The sequence below is a fragment of the Malania oleifera genome, chromosome 1 (genome assembly GCF_029873635.1).
Source record: "Malania oleifera isolate guangnan ecotype guangnan chromosome 1, ASM2987363v1, whole genome shotgun sequence".
Classification (NCBI taxonomy): Eukaryota; Viridiplantae; Streptophyta; class Magnoliopsida; order Santalales; family Ximeniaceae; genus Malania; species Malania oleifera.
In genome coordinates this window covers 2,146,569-2,167,000 of record NC_080417.1, presented here as the reverse complement: position 1 = coordinate 2,167,000, position 20,432 = coordinate 2,146,569, and the positions used below count along the sequence as shown (strand labels likewise).

General features: G+C 34.9%; 1 protein-coding gene across 1 annotated transcript; it reads left to right on the top strand.

Annotated features, from left to right (window-relative positions):
- The first annotated feature begins 9 nt into the window (after positions 1-9).
- LOC131153488 (protein ecdysoneless homolog) lies at positions 10-18,917 on the top strand. Its single transcript, XM_058105833.1, has 6 exons — positions 10-1,442; positions 2,516-2,854; positions 10,607-10,740; positions 12,706-12,872; positions 16,464-16,666; positions 18,436-18,917. The coding sequence occupies exons 1-5, from the start codon at positions 295-297 to the stop codon at positions 16,641-16,643; spliced, it is 1,968 nt and encodes a 655-aa protein (XP_057961816.1). The 5' UTR covers positions 10-294; the 3' UTR covers positions 16,644-16,666; positions 18,436-18,917.
- Positions 18,918-20,432: the final 1,515 nt, after the last annotated feature.

Sequence of the window (20,432 nt, the reverse complement as noted above, 5' to 3'; positions counted from 1 at the left end):
AATCCGCCCGAACTCAGCCGTGAACCCGTTTTGCCACCCCTACTCTTCCCTCCGTCCTCTCCATATGCTAGAACATCCAGCAGAGAGTTCGAGAAAAATTCACGAACGGCTCTGCTCTGGGGCGCTTGCAGGCTTCTCCCTCCGACGCTGCTTAAGGGGCGTCCATGTCCACATCTCAACTTCATCTTCATCTTCATCTTCATCTTCATCTTCATCCTCTGCAGATAAGTTCTCCATTTCACTTCTAGCTCTCTATTGGTTTCTGGTTTTCATTTTCTTTGTTTTGATTTGGCTATGGATGCCACCGACTCCTCCTCATCCATCTTCTCCTTGAAAAACTCCCGACTCCCCGACGACACCGTTTTCTTCTCCATATTCCCCGACTTCTCCCTCCCTAATTCCGCTGCCGACGCCTCTCAACTGTCCTCCCTCCTCCAGTCTCTGCACCTCCAAATCCTCCAGGCAGTCTCCCCCTACACCACCTCCTACATATGGCAGCACGAACCCTTCACTCTTTACCTTTCCTCCCACCCCCAATCCTCCTGCTTCTGCTCCGCTCCCATCCCCCACTTCCACGGAAAGCTCCGTTTCGGAGACAACCTCGAGGACGAGTGGTTCCTCGTCTTTCTCCTTTTCCAAATCTCCCGCGCTTTCCCATCTCTCTCCATCAAAGTTTGGGACACCGACGGCGAGTTCTTACTCATTGAAGCAGCCTATCATCTTCCTCGCTGGGTCAATCCCGATAACAGTTCCAATAGGGTTTTTATAAGGTGCGGGGATCTTCATATTGTTCCAAAAACTCGCATTTTAAACCCAAGCTTGCTGGATTCGCTGTCATTTTTGGTGAATTCTGGTGCTGAAGCGAGAGCCTCTGATTCGGTTCAGTTGGCGGTGAAGAATCGGATATCAGAGCATCCAGATAGAGCTAAGAGGAATGTGCATCGAGTTAGGGTTAGGGTTCCTGTGTCGGTTGCTCATGTATTGAAGCATGAACCGTGCTTAATTTCACTTGCTGTTGAGGGTTTTTATGACCGTGATATTGATACAATGAAGTATGCTGCAAAAATGGAGAGGTTTTTGAGTGGTGGCAGTGGGGAAGAGCTGGTTCAAGTTTCAGTAAGGATGTCGAGGGCTATGTATGCACAATTAGTGCAACAGACATTTCAGGCGCCCAAATGTTATCCGATGCCAGCAAGGAGTGATGGCGCTGCTTATGTGGAGGCTGAACTGGGAATGAAAATAGCATGTGGGTTTGAGATGATGTATCAGCAGCGGCGGCAGGAGGGGTTGGAGGGGAAGGGGAGTGCTTGGGATGCGTTCAGAGAGAGTTTGGAGAAGAGTGGGTATTTCGGGGGGCTACTACCTGGATCAAAAGAGTATAAGAGATTGATGGAGAATGCGGAAGAGTACTACAGAAACAGTTCTTTATTTTCTAGATCCAGGTATTTGTTTTTTTGCATTGATAGAAAGCCTTTTTGATATTTTCATGTATGGATTTTGGAATTCATTTTTGAAATACCTTTTGGATATTTTCATGTATCAAGATTGTGGATATTATTTTTGATGTTTGTGTGTGCTGTTGCGTATTTCCTGCAGAAGAGAATTGCGTGTGTGCGTGTGTGTTGGAGGGGAGGGGGGAAGGGGGATGTTTCAAGGCTTGAGTTCACTAGGTGATAATGTAAGCTATTAAAATTGACGAGGCTATCTGCCCTTTTGTCCGGCTATTTTTGTCAAGTAAGATTCTTGTAAAGTGTTGGTGTATACTGTCATTGCTGTCTGTACTAATGGAGAATCGATTAAGTACACCAACGATATAGTTTATGATTGAAGGGCTGAATTTAATGCACTTATCAATATCAAGGCTGTTGGGGTATGGATTCAGTTCATGATATTGAACACCTGGCATGATTATTCAGTCCTCACCCCTCTTTCCCCATGTGCAGCAACACCTGTTTAACCACCCAAATTGATACATGGACGGTTGGACATAGTAAGGTTGTGTGATTGTTTGAGTGGGATCCTCTAAATGGTGCCTCATCATCATCATCGTTTTCATCGTCATTATTTTTTTGCATTGATTGTTATGCCATTTTATAAATGAAATGAGGGTTGGATTCATTCCATTACCCCATCTGTTGATCAAGATTTTGGCTTTTCTCTTTTGTAACTTTGTCAGCTGGACAATATTAAAGCTCAAAACCCTATTATCTACCTGGTTGGTAACCAAATTTAGCGTCTATTTGAAGTTTGTGGACTAAGTTCAAGTATGTTATCAGATTTTCTAGATAGTTAAGCAGCTTTCTCTGCCATGCTTTCGTCAACTCTTTACTGAGATGATACAATTGTTGCAGTGGAACTCAATATCCTTTTTTCTGCACACTTCATAAAAAAATTTAACTCCATGTGAAGTCCTTGGATTAGTATCATATATGCTTATCAGGTTTTGTTGATGATAGCTCAACTTTCTACTCTATGTATCTGTCAACATTTATTTGAGATGATACAATTGTTGCAGTGAAATGATGAGTGCTCCGGTGAGGCGCATAGATGAGATTCTTGCTCTACCCTATTCGTCCAATGATTTTAGGCCTAAGGAGCTTCCTCCTTCAGATGATGATTCTTGGCTTTATGGTGGGGAAGATGAGTTGAATTCTGCTCTTCTCGAGAGGCAAAAAGAGATGGAACATTATGAATTGAAACATAAAAAGAAACAGAAATCAGAAGAGCAGCAGGATCCTAAGAATTCTTCTGGCACAAATCTGGATGATTTTGATCTTGGTGATATAGCAAAGAGCATGCAATCATTTGTACACAAGATATCAAGCTACGAGGGAGCAGAAGTTCCTGAGAACAGGTTAGTTTACCCTTATGTGCATCATAATCAATGGTGAAGTTATTTACCTATTTCTTCCATAATTGAGATTGATTATTCACAAAGCTCAGTTATCAATAAACCCTTGAACTTGAACTCACTCCTTTTTATGTATTGGAGCTTGAATTGTTAATAAACGTCAATGTTTTTATTTTAATATCATGATTGCATATCTCTTGGGATCTTAATGCAAAAAATAAAAATAAATAAAAATTAAAGTTTAGCTACTATGATAGTTTAGCTGTTAGTTTTTTTCTTTTTAAATTTTAATTGATTATTTCAAATGTTGAAAATTTTGAACTTACTCTATTATATCTATTGGAACTTGAATTATTAATAAACGTCAATGTTTTTATTTTTTTTAAAAAAAATAACTATCATGATTGGATATCTCTTGGGATCTTAATGTAAAAAAATTAAAGTTTAGCTACTATGATAGTTCAGCTATTATTTTTTTTATTCTTAAATTTTAAATGATTATGTTCTCTCACAACCTTAAATGTAGAAAATCAAAGTTTATCTACTAAGATAATTTAATTCTCATATGATAAAAGCACTGTAATTTACTACATGATTTAACACATTAAGCTTATGAGTTGTTCGGTACACAAGAACAAATGGAATTTGTTATATGTTTACATGTTCGCGATGTAAATTTTCATTCCATTCCACTTTCAATCCTTAACATTCAATCGTACCTAACATTGCATTGGTTTCAAATGGTTAGAATTTGGATTAAGCTAAGGCCAACGACCATCAGCACCTCACCAATGACTTAACTAAGACCAATGTTGGCTAATGGTTTCACTTTTTTGGTGATGTAGTTTGGATTGCCTCTATCTCCTACCTATGTGTTCATGTTAGCGAAGGAAAATTAAGTCTTTTGGAACAAACTTTGTAAATTAGTCTAGATTGAACATTCATTGTTATCCTTGAAGTAAATAACAATTAAAAAATATGATAAAATAATAGAATACAAAAAAAAATTAAAAATAAAAATTATTATAAAAATAGAAATTATTATAATTATTTTACTTAATTATTATATTTTAAAGTTCAATTTTTTAGTGCTACAAGAACAATCTTATTGTACATAAAATTTGAAAAATAGTGAAAATATGTTTTAAATGACTTTTCGTTTTTTTTTTTCAAAATTTTAGAAAATTTATGGGTATTTTTATTTTATATATATTTTAGATTCACACAATCATTTTGTTTTAATTTTTAATGATTTAAGTGACAAAATTTAATTTTGCATATTCTAGTATTTTGAGTTGCCAAAAAAAAAAAACTGAGTCATATAATTTGGTTTTCTACTTCTTCAAAAACAGTTAAAAACTAGTAATAGAAATAGAAAATTGGCCAACATAAACAAACGTATTTTCATAATCTACTTCTTTGCTTTATAGAAACAAGAACATAAAATGCAAAGAATAGAAAGGCTTCTTGTTACTTGTCTTCCCACTTGAATGAAACATCGTTAAAGCTTGATTTACATTGTTGGCCCACAGCCTAAGAGTTTAAAGTTTTATGTAAAATAGTAATCTAACATGGTATCTGAGCTGGTTACCAGGAGGTCCTGGGTTTTAGTCTCTTTGCCTGCGTTTATTTATTCCCTATAATGGTGTTATTTTATTGTGTTATCTTTCCATGTGCTGTCGGGCTGCACTTGTGGTTGTGTGTTAAAGTTTGATATACATTGTTAGCTCACAACCTAAGAGCTTAAGATTTTAGGTAAAGTAGTACTCTAACATACATCTTTCCTCAATAAAATTTAAGACGGCTTAATAGGGAAGTCTGGTGTGAATCTCGTTATTTGTGACACCTTATCAATGATCTCTTTAGCTGTTTGTAGTTGGTTTATGGAGGCATCTCTCAGATTGCCTTCTCGTAGGAGGGGTTAAGATGGGTACATATCCTGTAAAACATACTTGAGAGGGTTCATTCATAGCTTAAATTGGTGACATATATCAAACACCCTAGTTGCATTAGGTGATCTTCCTCAGATTTCATTATAATACATCCACATAGTCTTCCATAATATCATGCACTCTGTCATGGAAGAGAGTAGTCATAAGCTGCTCATATGTTGCTCCTGCATTCTTAATCCCAAAAGGCTTAACTGTGTAATAGAGATTCCCACCTAGTGTTCTAAATGTTTTCATCTTTGCATTATTTAGAGCCTTCATAATTTGATTTTTAACCCAAAAAAACCCTTGATAACATTGCATGTATTGCTGTTGCATCTACCATGGTAGCAGTATTAAAAATAGAGAAATCATCTTTAGGATGAGACTGGTTGACATCTCTAAAGTCCACACACACAAATTTGGCTATTCTTCTTGTTGACGCTACTATGTTTGTCAACCTCAATGGGTGCTGGATTGGTTTGAATTTGGCTTTAAGGTGCTTCTCAACCTCCACCTTAATCTAAATTTCCACAGCAAGTTGAAAAATCCATTGGGACTGCCTGACTGGTCTCCTCAAAGTGACTTCCAATCTATGCATCCCTAGCTTCTCGCCTAAGACGGACATATCCTCATAAGTCCATGGTAAGACATCTTGATACTCCTAAAGAAGCTCAATAAGCTTGGTACACTGCACCTTTAATAGTTCCTTGTGAAAAGAGGTATGTGAAATCGAACATATTTTGATGCAACTATCTCCTCCAACACCTCCCTTTGGGGTTTTGATTGATCTTCGAGAGCCTTAGGGCAGGGTTTGGGTCTTGGATTGGTGGCAGTTTGAGAGGAATTGATTCTTCCTCATGGGCTTCTAGCACATTTGAGGACTCAGCAAAGGACATGTTCCACTGACATTAAGTGGTTCTCTTCTCCTAACTAGTGTGTTATCAGCCTATGTTAACCCTCTCCTTTATCTTTTCTTCTACAAGTGCTATGCGTAACTTACCAAAAATGCATTTGTTCCTAATTTATCTTTTAGAATTACACCATTCGACGATCTTGGCATCTTCATTTTGGCAACTTCTAATTTTTGAATGTTTCTTAGTTGCCCAACATTTTGATCAATGTAGCATAGCTGGTCTTGCCTGTCCCGTTAAACTTTTCTTTTAATTTTAAGGGTATTCAATAATTAGACAATATACCCAAACTCTTCACGTTTTACCCAACCTGCTTTAACTCTATGCATTACATCGTCTCTAATTTTGCCATCTTGTATAATAGATCCAAGAACACCAACGCTATTAATTTCTTGATCATCAAGTTTATTCATTTATCCAATATTCATTTGTAACATGATTAAAATTACAATAATATATTCTGTCTTGTTTCGTACTCTTCAATGAGAGTGGGTCACATCTTTTGAGGTGGTCTAACCGAAGTAAGACTCTCCTCTTATGCCTCTATAAGTAGAGACGCTGATGTAGGACTAATTGGGAGAGGGGATGGATGCAGGAAAATATGGACAACAATGAGAAATTAAACAGGAAATTGGAAGAGAAACTAAAAAACGAAGACAAACTCAGCAGGGATGAGTGCTCAATATTCCAATGCCACTCATGGTTACGCATGAGCCTTTATATATATATATATATATATATATATATATATATCCTTTCTCCTAGTACTAAATAATTAAATAATCTCTAGGAATTAATATCAAATCCTAATTAATGAAGCATAAAATCAAAACCTAAAAATTAAAACAACACATAGATGTAAAATATTTAAATCACAAACTCTTAGATAATCATAAAGTTACTGGATAATCTACTAGTTTATTGGCTTATAAATCCTACTATAAAATTGGGAAAATCTTAAGAATGCTAAACATTCCCATGTCAGCCCTTGAATCTCATATTGCATCAGGTACCGTCTAGGATTTCAGGAAGAATCATAGAAGCAGCAATGCTCTACAGGATTCATGCTGCAAAAAGACATTCATAGGAGAAGCTATGAAATTGTAGTTTTCTTTTACTACTTAAAGCTTGTGTGTCTCTTAGTTCAAAATTCGATTGGTATCACTCATCAACCAAATCCAATGTGCTCGTCATGATCAAGCCAATCCCCCATGAGGATCATTATTGCACCTCCAACAACTTTCAAATTTTGTTGAGTGCTGCTATGATTCTTTGATGGGACTTTGCCACTGGCCCTCAATTGAAGTACCCTCAATTGAAGTACTCTCTAGGAGATTGAATTAGAGGATTTGTTTCATTTGTGAAGAATACATAAACTGAGGTTTTGTAACATACGCACAGATTGAATTAAATTTTTGACATACAATTTCATTATTTTCTTATCAGATTCAATATTTGTGTGAAAAAATTTCTAGCTAGCCTTGTAGAGCCTCTTTACCTCCCATTTTTCTCTCATTGTATCATGTGTTCATATCAATGATCTCAGATTTGATGGCTTCCAGCAAAAATGAAGCCAACAAAAGTGTCATTGCTGCCACTGCAACTACTAACTTGTCTCAATCAGTGTTATGTTTGGAAGACTGGTAACTTGTAGTTGATCACGAGCCCTCATCCAGGAATTCTTGAAAGAGTAAATGCAACCAAAATCTGTCACGTTGCTCAACTTCCTTGTAGGGAGAAAAGCTCACAACTTTACGAATTTGGATGCCCCTTCTTCCCTTCAACTCCAACCAATTGCTGCATCTCTGCTATTTACACTCTGGGTCATCCTCTGAGAGCCTTGGGGAGAGACCACTCATATGTTGTTTACTGCTCATCGTGTTATGGGCTTAATATTGGCTAGGATTGGTTATATTATTGGGACCATGATAGTGGAAGCAAAATTGGTTGAAATGGAGTGGAAGACTGGATGGAGATTATATGATTAACTAATTATTTAATACAATTATTTTCTTTTGTCGAAAAAGAAGAGATTTTATTGCAAAATAGAAAATATACGGAAAAAAGCATAAGAAATTTTCCTTATAAGGGAAGAGAACAAGAAAGGGAAAATAGAGAAAACATAAAAAAAAACTGCCATCTGGTTACGCTGAAGATCTGAGAAAGATGAACCTTTACAACAAGAAGCCCACAATGATGCCATGTGCTGTATTATATCCCAAAGTATGGAGCAAGACATATTTTCCTGTGAAAATACAAGCATTCCTCTCCAGACCACATACTCCAAGAGACAGCAAACAGTCCACACCTCAACAGGTCTGATCCATCTCCACAAATCCTTCACTGATTTAAGGCAAACCCAACTCCCTCCAAATAATCCACACAGATTGTTCTAAATTTTCGAAGAAAATGAACAACGAAGGAACAAGTGAGAAGCAGATTCTATGTCACACCCTGACCCAGTATACCCAACTCTAACCATCATATTACACTATATGATCTACAATGCTTGAAAAGTCTGTAGCCACCTAATTGTGGACCTGCTCAAAAGAGTGCTCAGAAGATCCCTTATCCCTAGCATGAGGGTAACCCCTAACAGCAATTGAAACAAATGCATGGGTCAATAAATCTATTGTATGCAGAAATTTAGGTAAAATAGGGGTATTGTAGGAGGAGATGTAGGTGCAGATGCATACAGTAGGTTTATTGGTTCATGCATTTATTAAGGGTTACCGTCTCATGCTAGGGATAAGGGATCTTTTGAGCACTCTCTTTGAGTGGGTCGACAATTAGGTGGCTATAGATTTTTCAAGCACTGTTGATCCTTCAAGTGTAAGATGCTTAGAGTGGGTCCACCAGGTTGGGGTGTGTCATACGGAACTTATGAAGCATAGTGAGCAAACATTCGGAGATAGAGCCTTAAAAGGCTTCCTATTCTGCAACATATTGTTAGTTTTAATTTTATTAAGAACGACTAACCAAGTAAAAAAAAACCTTAATCTTAGAGGGACTCCGGCCTTCCAAATGATAGAATGGAATTGGAAAGATAGATTTTTTGCAAAATGAAAAAATAGAGATATTTAATATTGTAATAGTTATTGGGAAATTAAACTTATGTGTGTCATATAAAGAAACTTTGGGAAAGAGTACTTGAACAAAGACTATGGTGAAACTAGGGTTTGGGATGATTAGTTTAGTTTTATGAATTGGAGATTGACTATTGTAGCTTTGTATATATTGAGAAGATCATTGGAAAATCAAGGAAAAGGAATAAGAGCTTGCATATAATTCTTATCAGCCTAGAGCAAGCCTGTGATAGGGTATCTAGGGACATTTCTATGGTGGGTTCTAGAAAAAAAGGGGGAGCTAGTTCTGTCAGTGGCAGTAGGAGGGGTAGGTCTAGCCCTATAATAACTTTAACTGAGATAGTGAGTGAGGATTTGACAGCACCCCATTTATTAGAGGCTATTTCCCTAGATTGTGCAGAATGACAGTAAAGGATTCATCTATCCAACCCTGCTTTGTGGGACTTAAGGCTGCGTCATTGTATACATCTCCAACTTCTCCCAACATGTTGTAGGCGTGCAGGGTTTCCCATTATATGAGATCATGGCAGAACCTGCTTTTGTACCTAATTGATGCATGATGATGATGGAAAATTTTGGAAACTGATTTAAGTTTAAGGATCCTGAATTTGGTTAGGGCTAAAAATGAAGGGATTAATATATGATTTGGTGACAATTAATTGAAATGACAAAGCTAAGAAGGCATAAAACTATTATGCTAGTAGGTCCTAGGAATCATTTTAGGGAAAGAAGAAAGCATCACACTTTTAGGGCTTAGGAGAGTAGTTTGCGGCAAACCTAGATATTCTTCCTTCAATGCTGCTAAGAAAATCAAAAGAGTGTAGGATTCTCGCTAGCTCGACTCATAAAACAATCTGTCTCGGCCATCGAAGCTAAACTTATATGACTCTCCAAATAAAAGAAGGACTCGAAATGAGTGAGAATAAATAACCAAATGTCCCTCACATAAGACCACAGCAGAACTAAATAACCCGCATGAAATTGTTGACCATCCTGCTATGATGTTTGTAAATGTGAACAGTATTTGTATTACAGTTACTGTGAACGGTGATGTTACAGTGCGCACCAAAAATTCAAGTGAACTCATCAACCAATCCTCCTTTAGCATCATCCTTCCAAATCAAGTCTTTTAGTATGAGTATGGCCCCCCTTTTTTTGCCTCGACTTCTCATTTTTAAATGTAAAAGCTGGGTATAACATATTTGGTAAACGACTTTTTCAGCTTTTAAAAATCCAGCTTTTAGCTTTTCCAGGGAACTTTTAGAAAAAAGTTGTGGATTTGAAAAGCTAACTTTTTTCCTGAAAACTTACTATATTCCAATGTTATCCTTGGGGTTTTCCAAATATTGCAAAATTATCAACACAATAATTAAAATTTCTTAAAAATATTTATCTAATTTAATTATTTTAAATGCTTTTAGGCACCTTATAACTTTTTCATAAAACACTTATAGAGAACTTTTTTTTAGCAGCTTCCTTTCCACAAGGGGGCCAAACAATTTTTACAACAATCCCAATCAGCTCCTTTCATCAATTCCTTTGTAGAAGTTCCTTTTTAAAAGCCGCAAGGGGCCAAACTAAGCCTTAGTCAACGAAATTTGCCTTTTCTTTTTGCTTCTTTTCCCTGATTGCATCACTAAGGATCCATTTATAGTGTGCTTCTGCACCTTTGGTGAAACATCTTGAAACCAAAGAACATTTTTTGATTGAACACACCAAAAAGAAAAAAGAAAAAATAAATCTGAAATAATTTTCATCTTACTTTCAGCTATCTTTAGTATTTCTGGTCTCAAAAGTTGATATATTTTGGGCCTGACAATTTTGAAGGAACCCAAAAGGGGTGGACTTTGATATGGACCGTTTTATGAAAGACATTGAATCGGTAGTGGGGCATCCAGGCTGTGAAGAAACTGGGAGTGCTGCTGATATCGAAGAAGGATCTTCATCTGACATGGATTTTGGTAATTTCTGCACCAGGATTTATGTATCAGTTGTTATGTTTTCCATCCATGAATTCTTTTTGAGTTTAAAAATTTATAAGAAACTAGTGATTCTTTTCTGTTAACTTTGCCATGTCCCATTAGCATTATTAATTTTTTTGCACCATTTTTTTTTTCCCCAAATGACATGAGTTGTTGATATATTGGTCATTCTGCTGCTTGGCCTATTTGTCGTTATTCTCTTCTTTTTTGTTGTTTTTGTGTAACTCATGAATTTTATTTTTATTTTTATTTTTATTTTTTTGTGCTTTGATCTGGAGCCTGGATATTGATTTGATTAAGTAATATCATTCAGATCATTTTCTATTTCATGGTTTTTGGCTTTCAAAAGATACACATACACACATGTATATGTTGTGTGTGCTTGTATATGGTTTTGCAAAACACCATTCACATTTATAATTTGTTCTCTGTGGAAAGGTTTCTTTTTTTTTTTGGGTTATTTTCTGTTTTTTGGTTTTTCTTGGGGGGGGGGGGGATAGAGTTTGGGGACGCATTTGGGTATGGAAGCATTAGTGCTGTAGCTATTGATAAGTTTTTTGCTGTGATCTTGCTGCCTTCTTGTTCGTCTTTTTTCTTTTTTTATTTAATAATTTTAAATTTCTACCCCACCATTCATCACCCAATTCAACCTCACCATACAGACAAACAAAACCCAAAAAACTTAGTTAAAATATAAATTCTCTGAGTGTGCAGGTATTTTTTTTCACTATTTTCTAGCTGCCCTTGTTACTGTGACCTGAAGGATACAAGGATTGCATGGGAGCAGCTATTGGTCTCTAGATATTGTTTCCTTGTTTATAGTGCATGAATGAATCCAATTAGGGTAATTCAGCTCTGTTTTTTTTTTTCTTTTAATGTCATTTGATTGTATTGTATCTAGAAGGTTAACTTGGAAAATATGAAGGAAAAGAAAGGAAAACATAAAGAAATCCAATTTATCATGTTTGGTTATCAAGGGAATTGCAAAAAAATAAAAAATAAAAAAAATATTTCAAATCAATGAACAAAAAATTGATTTTATACACATTCACATTTAATTTTCTTTAATTTTAACAATATTAGAACAAACTTTTTATTTTTAGTAGTATTTGATATAAAGAGAAAAATAAAATGGAAAATAAGTTTCCTTCTCATTTTTCTTTTCTTTCCTTTCCCCACCAAAATCCTTGATCCAAACGGACCCTAAGAGATGGTTTAAACGGGCATCACTAACCCAATTTTTGGGAGCTTATATTTTGAAGTTTAAACTTGGATTCATATAGATTTGGATTTTTGACTAATGTAAAATTAAATTATATATCAAGTTTCATCCTTTTTTTTTTAAAAAAAAAGGCTTCCCAGTACACAAAGCTCCCGCGTATGCAGGGTCCGGGGAAGGATTGGACCTAAATTGCCTTGCATTTTTGCAAGAGGCTGTTTCCACGCGTCGAACCTGTGACCTCCAAGTCACAAGGCGACAACCTTACCGTTGTGCTGAAGCTCTCCTTCATCAAGTTTCATCCTAATATATATAAATCCAATTTTTTTTCCTATGCTCCCAAACCTGTAATATTTGTGGCAGTGTTTGCATGATGCTCCTTTGCTCCTGCTTTTTGATGTGCTTGCTTTCCACTTAGCATGCTTCAGATGGAAATATTTGATTCCCAGTAAACAAAATTGAGTTAGGATAATTCGGTTGGATCACTGGATGATGATTAGAGTTATGAGCTAAAGTTGGCATTCTTTCTTTTTCAGCAAGATATATGTGCCTGCTACGGAACTATATTTATCACATTGTTCAGAATAATTTAGTGTCAGAAATAATTTCATCTATTCAGTACAAGTTGCAATTGATATTCTAGATCTAGTGCATGGAGAAGGTATTTGACTGTATCGAAGTTTCTTTTGTTCTAGCAAATTACTAAACAGCTTAACTATCTGCAGATGGGTCCGAAGATGGGAGTGATTTTGCAGAGCCTTCTGATCATAATGGGGATGGAGAGGATGCTTTCATGCATTCCTATTCTGATGCTTTAAATGACGAATTGAAGGCCACCACCCTAAAGAAAAGTTTTGTTCGTGCCAATGAGCAACCCGCCAAGGGGAATGAGGTTATGTTTTCATCTTTTTGTGCTAAACTTTGGTCAGATATAAATATGCTGCCTTATTTAATATGAAATTCATCTCATGCCGTTTTAGGATAATACCAAGTTTGTTTAGGTTTCTTGGATACTGAATTTCTGTGAAGGGTAATTTATTTTCTATTAAGGACAGAATGTTTTTTTGGCTTCCACATAGGTGATTGGTTGACTTTGTTAGTTTAATTTCTGTTCTCTTTTTATTTCTAAAAGAAGAATACCATTAATAAATTAAGAATGGAGAATAAGACATCTGCTATCTTTTGGAATCACTTATGTTGAAGTACTTTTCAGAAAAAAAGTGCTGAATTGAAAAAGTGCTGAAAATCATAAGTAGTGTTTGATTGCGTTTAAAAATAAGTGCTGATTATAAGTGCTGATGAATAAGTGGTGTTTGGATAATCACTTTTATTTTAAGTGCAATATATATCTATATTATTAATATTATTGTAAGTTCTTAGTATAATTCAATATGCATATATTAATTATACGTAATAAATAATATATAATTTTTGGTTTATTTTAATGATAATATTATTAATTAAATTAATATTTTTATTTAGCATTTTCCTAATTAATATAATTCATCATTTTTATTTTTTGATTAACAGTAATATATTATTAGTAATTTATATTTATAATATTATTAGTTTCATATTTTTTAATAGTTAAAATTCATGCTTTGAGAAAAAGGGGCTTTCCCCCCCTCCCCCAATCTCTAATCTGAAAATCAAAAGAAATGCCCTCCTCCTCCCCTTTCTGCAAATGAAACCCCCTCCCCGAACAAATCCCTGAACTTTCCTCCATGTTCGGCTAACTTGTGACAACCCTTACAAATCAAACCTTGCGGACAACCATTTGGATGTATTTTTGGGTTCCAAGCCAATGGCAGAGCTACAAGTGCAGTAATGGTGGAGCGGTGTTGCTGTAGCAGAGAGCAAAAGAGGGAGAGCACGAGTGATCGAGAAAGACTGGGAGAAAGAAGAGAGTAAATTAAATTGTCATAATTTAGAGCCATGCCACCACCTCTTTACAGTACCCACTTCTAAGTGGGAAAAAGCAACTGAGATAGCTTCCCCAAATTCACTTAAAATCCACTTTAAAAAGTGATTGTACAGTATCCATATGCATATGTATTGGAGGGTATATCACTCATTAAAAATGTTTGAAGGACCCCTTGAAGTTGAATAATTTATTTTCTTTGGATATGTTTTGTTATAAACACAGTGAGTTAGATGTTTTAAATCATTTTGATTATATCTTTGACTTCACAGATCTTAGTTGAGTGACACATACAGACCGCTGGGTATATGCATACTTTGCTTCATTGCTTTGTTGTTCTGTAGGAGGAAATACGCAATACTATAATGAATGTGGGCCAAATTCAAAATTTTCAAGCCACAGAGAATGTGTTATTTGAAGTTTCAAATTCATGCGCTTTAATTTCTGGGACAATTTATTGCAAATGCAAGAAAGAAGTAATGGACACATACGCTTACTGCATATGTGTGAGCAAAGGATGATAAAAAATAAACTTACCATGGCTTATACCCAACTTAATGATGTCACTTTAATCCATCATATCTCATGTTTGTTTATGAATGCCTTGGGATATGTTTTAAGACTTCGAATGGGACATTACTGATGCAATGTTGATTGTTTTTCAAATTCAAACTGACGAGCACACATTGCACTGGTTACATAGAGTGATGACTTCTTAAATGGATGTATATCAGAGTAGAAACAAGATGGATGAAATAGATTAACATGCCAAGAAGTTAGCCTTTTGGCAGCACATAGGGCAGCGTTCGTGAGGATATCTAATACTTATGAGGGCTGGAAATAGATGGGTCTCTTCAAGGTGGAATAGGGATGGGGTCAGCTTGAGCTTGGGCCGAGATTCTGCGCTTGATTTTGAATTTGAATTAAGGCAAGGTTGGCTTTGGTTTAGCTTAAAACATGCCTGGCATAAAGTTCAATCAAATATGACTATCCAAGTTGTTCATGCTATTAAGCAGATTCTGCTGTTTTGCAATCACATGATTAGAGTTGGTTAGCTAGTTGTTCAGTATACTGCTGCAAGGTTGTGTCCAAGCCTATGTCCATATCTTATAAGGTTGTTTGTCCAATTACATGTTTGATTGCACAATGCATTTTGTTATATGAACATTTATTCCATGAGGCTGTTAGCTTTGAAGTAATTTGAACTTTTCTTGATATACACAGTTACACACTGTAGGTTGAATTGGCTGAAGTTTATAAACTAAGCTTTTGCCCAGTGGCATTCTACACTTTGGATTGATTATATCCTAACTTGCAACCTTACCTCCTAGTTCTAACATTTGCCTGGCCATGTGATAAAATGATGCCATTTCTGCTCAATTTGAAAATGAGAGTTGATGACTGTTATCTTGCCATTCCCTTTTCTTGGTCCTGTATAGTGTCTTTAAATTCTTGGAGTTTACCTTTTCCTATTCATTAACCTTTTCTTATTGTTGTTGAAATTTTTTCCCAGTGGATTCACCCCCCCTGCCAAACCCTCTCTCTCTCTCTCTCTCATGCATGCATTGCTGCATGTGTGTGTGGATTCCTAGTGATCAGGAGTGCATGCTTCAATACTCAATAAGAATATGAGCTTCGTTTTGAATTGTATTATTTATGTGAGCACCCAAAACTTCTTAAGCTATTTTCACTGTTTGAGAATACGGCAGATGAGGAAATGACCTGTTTTTTTATCCTCTTCCCCCCCCCCCCCCCAAAAAAAAAGTGAACTAAAAGATGGAACTACGTTTGTTTGGAAGAATTGATTATCGGACAGACAGATCTGTGCTTATGTTTAATGAACAACTTAATTGGAGTTCATGAGTTGTCATCATGTTGTAGAATCAGCATATTGAAAAACTACAAGTATTATGTCCAACTACAGCTGATGTTCAAGTAATTTTCTCCCCCTTTTTAGCAATAAACACTTACTATAATTTAAACTAAACACCACTTTTTAATTCAAGTGCTTATTTTAAGTGATAAGTGCTATAAGCAATTTTTTTTTAAGTGCTCCCAAATGGGGACTTAGCGAAGTTTAAATTTTTTTCAGTTCCTGTTTTCTTTTAAATTACAATAGTGATCTTTTTGTTTTTCACATTTTTCTTTTACTTACCTGGGGATATATCTGTGTTTGTGTGTGTGTGTGTGTACATACATACATACATACATATATATATATATATATATATGTAAATACATGTATGTATATATATATGTAAATACATGTATGTACATGTACATGCATGGGCGCACACACACACAATTCCTTTGGGGTTTAGAAAAGGAGAGAAAATTTTGAATCTTGAAATATGTTTTGGCGGCGTGTTAATTGAATTATCGCTCTGTGCTACCTATATTGCCTTATTGCGAGTGCACCTAATTCTTGGCTTGAATTTTGTGTGCCATGCATCTGTAATAGGTTCTCTAATTCACTTCTTTACAAGCATGCCTGTGAAACTTCGCTTGCAGCACATGCTTGTTATATAATTAACAGGGTTCCCATGAAATTTACAAATGCAGGGATCATCGAACGCCACCCAAGACATGGGTGAGGACTTTACTCCTGTAGATGTGGATGTAAACCTTGTGAAAAGCTTTCTTGAATCCTTTTCTTCTCAAAAAGGACTTCCTGGTCCTGCTTCCAATTTGCTGGGACTCATGGGTATACAGCTACCGCAAGACGCCAGCAAGGACAAATGATCATGGTTCCATAATTTTGTGAGGTAATCCTTCTTACTGTTGAGATTGTACATATCAGCACTCATTAGGGCAGTGTATACATGTTTTGCTGACTGCAATATAGATGCCTTGTTCAGTATGAAATTGTTAAATCCGCTTGGAAAAATAGCTTGCTCCTTTTTATCAACCAAATGCTTCAACCCCATCTGAGAATGCCAATCATTCAAGATATCTTTGTGAGGTCATAACACACAATGAAGATGGTGAAGTCTTAATATTACCCTTACCTGACCATCTACTTCAGTCTTAAAAGTAATTAAGCATGCATTATCTCTTTCATCATATTAATCCTCAGCAAAGAAGCTAGTGTTGACCATAGCTATTATGTTGTGCCTTGAAGATGTATCATCCAATTAAATTTGCTCAAAAGATTTTCCAAGCTTTTGGGAAATGCATGCTTATACTCTTTTTTAACAGAAAGAATAATTTATTTTTGATTAATAAACAATTACTAAATTTAATCCTGCACTAATAATACAGATGGTTTTTCCTATTTCTTACAAGCGAACGCTGTATCCTACAAACTCTCCTATGTCTTTATTTTTCAAACATTTTGAAAAATATAGGGAAGAAATAGATTGGTAGCATGAGGTTCTTGTTATCTGTGGCTCAGGCAATAAAATATGTAGGCTTAGCAAAATGGATAAAAAATTGTTAATTGGAATCGAATTTGACTAGCTTAAATCAATTCATAACTGATCTGCATGTTAAATGAGTTGGATATGGTTTCAAAATTTTATCTGGTTTACATGCACTTAATTGCCCCAAGTTCCATAAGCAATTCTATATGCCCATGTTTACAAGGCATTAACTTAGTCAACATGAGCCTATTTAGTGAAAGTTTAGAACTACACTTGCAACACTTGCACTATTATTTGTTCCTTTGTGTCTGCCCATGTCTCCACCGTAACTCTAGTTCAATTGCTCGATTATTGTGATCAAAACAAAAGTTTTAAATTCATGATTTATAAAAATAATAATATAATTTTGTGATTGGTTATTAAATATTTTGTAATTTACCATAATCACTTGGTAATATAGATTTTTTCTTTTGTGATTGTTCATTAGTTTAACACTTTATCAAATTATAATTTCAAAAATAAATTAATTATTATGCTACACAAAAAATTGTTCAATGGTAAAAAAAATTTTATATTTGAGATGAAAATGATGGATTACTCGCCACTGATGACCTAATCTAAACTGCCATAAATTCATCATTTAATTGAGTCGAATATAAATTGTAATTTTTTCATCTAATAATTTGTCATGGATTACCCAATTTGTCAGATCTAAAAATATGGTTGGAATAAAATAGCTATTGCGTAGGAATATAATAGTTTAAAAAAAAGTATTATTCTAAAGATAAAAGATCATGAAAATGTAGTTATTTCATACCACAAAACAACATGGAATGGAGAATGAATAGCACACATTCTCATGATGAGATTTGAGAGTAACATTCCTCTCTGTTTTATACTAGTAGGAATAATATCAAATTTTACTTACTTTATTGTCTTTAGTAAATACCACCTTTTTTGGGCAAAATATTTGGATCTGTTTTATACATAATTGCTATTCAAGTCTCAATTTCTTTTCTATTTTGTGAATCAAATTTAATGTTAGCACCCACTCTATTTGGTAAGGAGGGAGTGCTGTTGGTAGCCTACTTACTATAAAAAGAAGAAAATTTTGTTAAAATGTCTCATATTTGCAGTCTTTGTTTGTAAGAAAATTCTTTTAATGAATGCAGATGAGGATGGGAAGATTGGAAAGAGAAATCATGAAGAGTGCAAGTCACCCCCCTCTTAAACCAAACAAGGGGAGAAGAGGAGGATGTAGGTGCTAAGTAGAAGTAGTAAACTGCAGGAAGAGGAGAAGAAAGGGGGGAAGAGGATTTGCAGAGCAGACAAAGAAAAGGAAGAGAGATAGTATTACAAGTTTGGGATTAGCAGAAAGTTTTGACATCTCACCAACCCTGACTATAAAGAAAAATGACAAGTCTAATGTAGGTGATGAAGAATATCAGTTTAAGTTAAAAAATTAAACTTGCTATATCAATCTGTCAGTTGGTTTGTTTTCTTATGAACCTAAGGTAGTGTTTGGAATCAGGGATTTTGTGACTTGAATTTGAATTTGTAGAATTTAAAAAAAAAAATGTATAATCATGTGTTATATATATTATCTAAATTCATACAAATTAAATTTAAGATTTGAAAAATTCATATTCTGAAATGCTTACCTTGTGAGTTGCACTTGAGTGCTTTAAGGTAACTTATGGAAAGTTGCATTGTTTCAAAGCACAGCAGCACAAGGTGCAATGTGTGATTGTTGGCTTTTCTTTTTCCATTAAGTAGAACAACCTCATTGATCAAACAATAGGTGGCATTACGTTGATCATGAATGTCAGATCATTTCTTTGTGGGCGCTAATCTAGGCAAATCTCATTTGTTAATATATGATGAAATATTCTCTATGCATAATTCTTTTGCCTGTCTCCTAAAAAAACTAAAATCTGCCGCTTCTCTTGCAGAAATGGTTTTACTATGAACTGTAGACTCTAGTTTTTAGAAAGCAATGAATCAAGTTGCATTTTGATTTAAGCAGAACAATAGAACAAGGAGGAAAAGAAGAACTTGGCAAAATATCAATGACAATGAAAAAGAAAGGCCCAAAAATGTTAGAGCTTTGATCCAAAGAAGAGAAGTAAAAGTTTACTTTGCAAGAGCATAACAAATTCTTCATTTGAATGAGATACAAATAATGCAAGAAAAAAGTAGGAAAAAATTAGACCCTGCAAAAAATTCTACAAGAATCAAAAGCCACATCATATAAGTAATGTTTCTTTGTGGAGGTGAGAATCATTAAAGTTGGGACAACTATTTTCGATTGTTCATTAGACATTTTACCTGTGAAAGCAAGCTATATGGTCAAAAAGGAGTTTTGTCTACAAGCGCAAAGAATTTTTTCCCTTTTGGAGTGGGTGACGGATAAGAAAACTCAAGTGGCATCTTCTTTCCATCTTGTTACTCGAGGGATATTTAACTCTTACTCAAATGATGTCACACACATGGCAACTGCAAAGGTAGATGTTCCGGGCTCGTTTTCGTTCCTGGACTCCTAAATTTACCCTCTCTTTGGAGTTGTGGAGTCAACTTCAAGGGGCGCAGGATTAGTCACGTGGACCGTAAAACGGACGCGTGGATACCTGGTGCGTATTTCAAAAAATAAAAAATAAAAAATGGCGACAACAAATCTTTTTCTTCTTTCTTTTATTTTTAATTTTTATAATCTCTGAGTTTCCTCTTATCAATTTCGAAAATAAAAATTGTAGAAATAATTTAATGATGCCCATCTTGTTTGAGTTAACAACTGAGTTTTACCATAAAATTTTATCCTACTAAATTTTTTTATTCGACTCATGTGTTGGACGTATCATCACTATCTTTTTAACTGTGATATATACTTAAATAGTAAAATTGACCAAATAAATGATATTGCTGCACTTTTACAATTTATTTTTCTTATGAGATATCTCATAGTTAATTCTTGTAAGAATTTTATTATTTGAATGCAGTGTAAAATGCGAAATAAATTATTTTATATTTGATGGAACTTTTTAAGATCCCTTTGGATGAAAGAAAATTATGTAAAAAAAGAAAAGAAAAAAAATTAAAGAGGGAACTTATTTTTCCTTTTCAATTAAATACTATAAAAAAATACAAAAATTATTTAAATATGACTAATTTT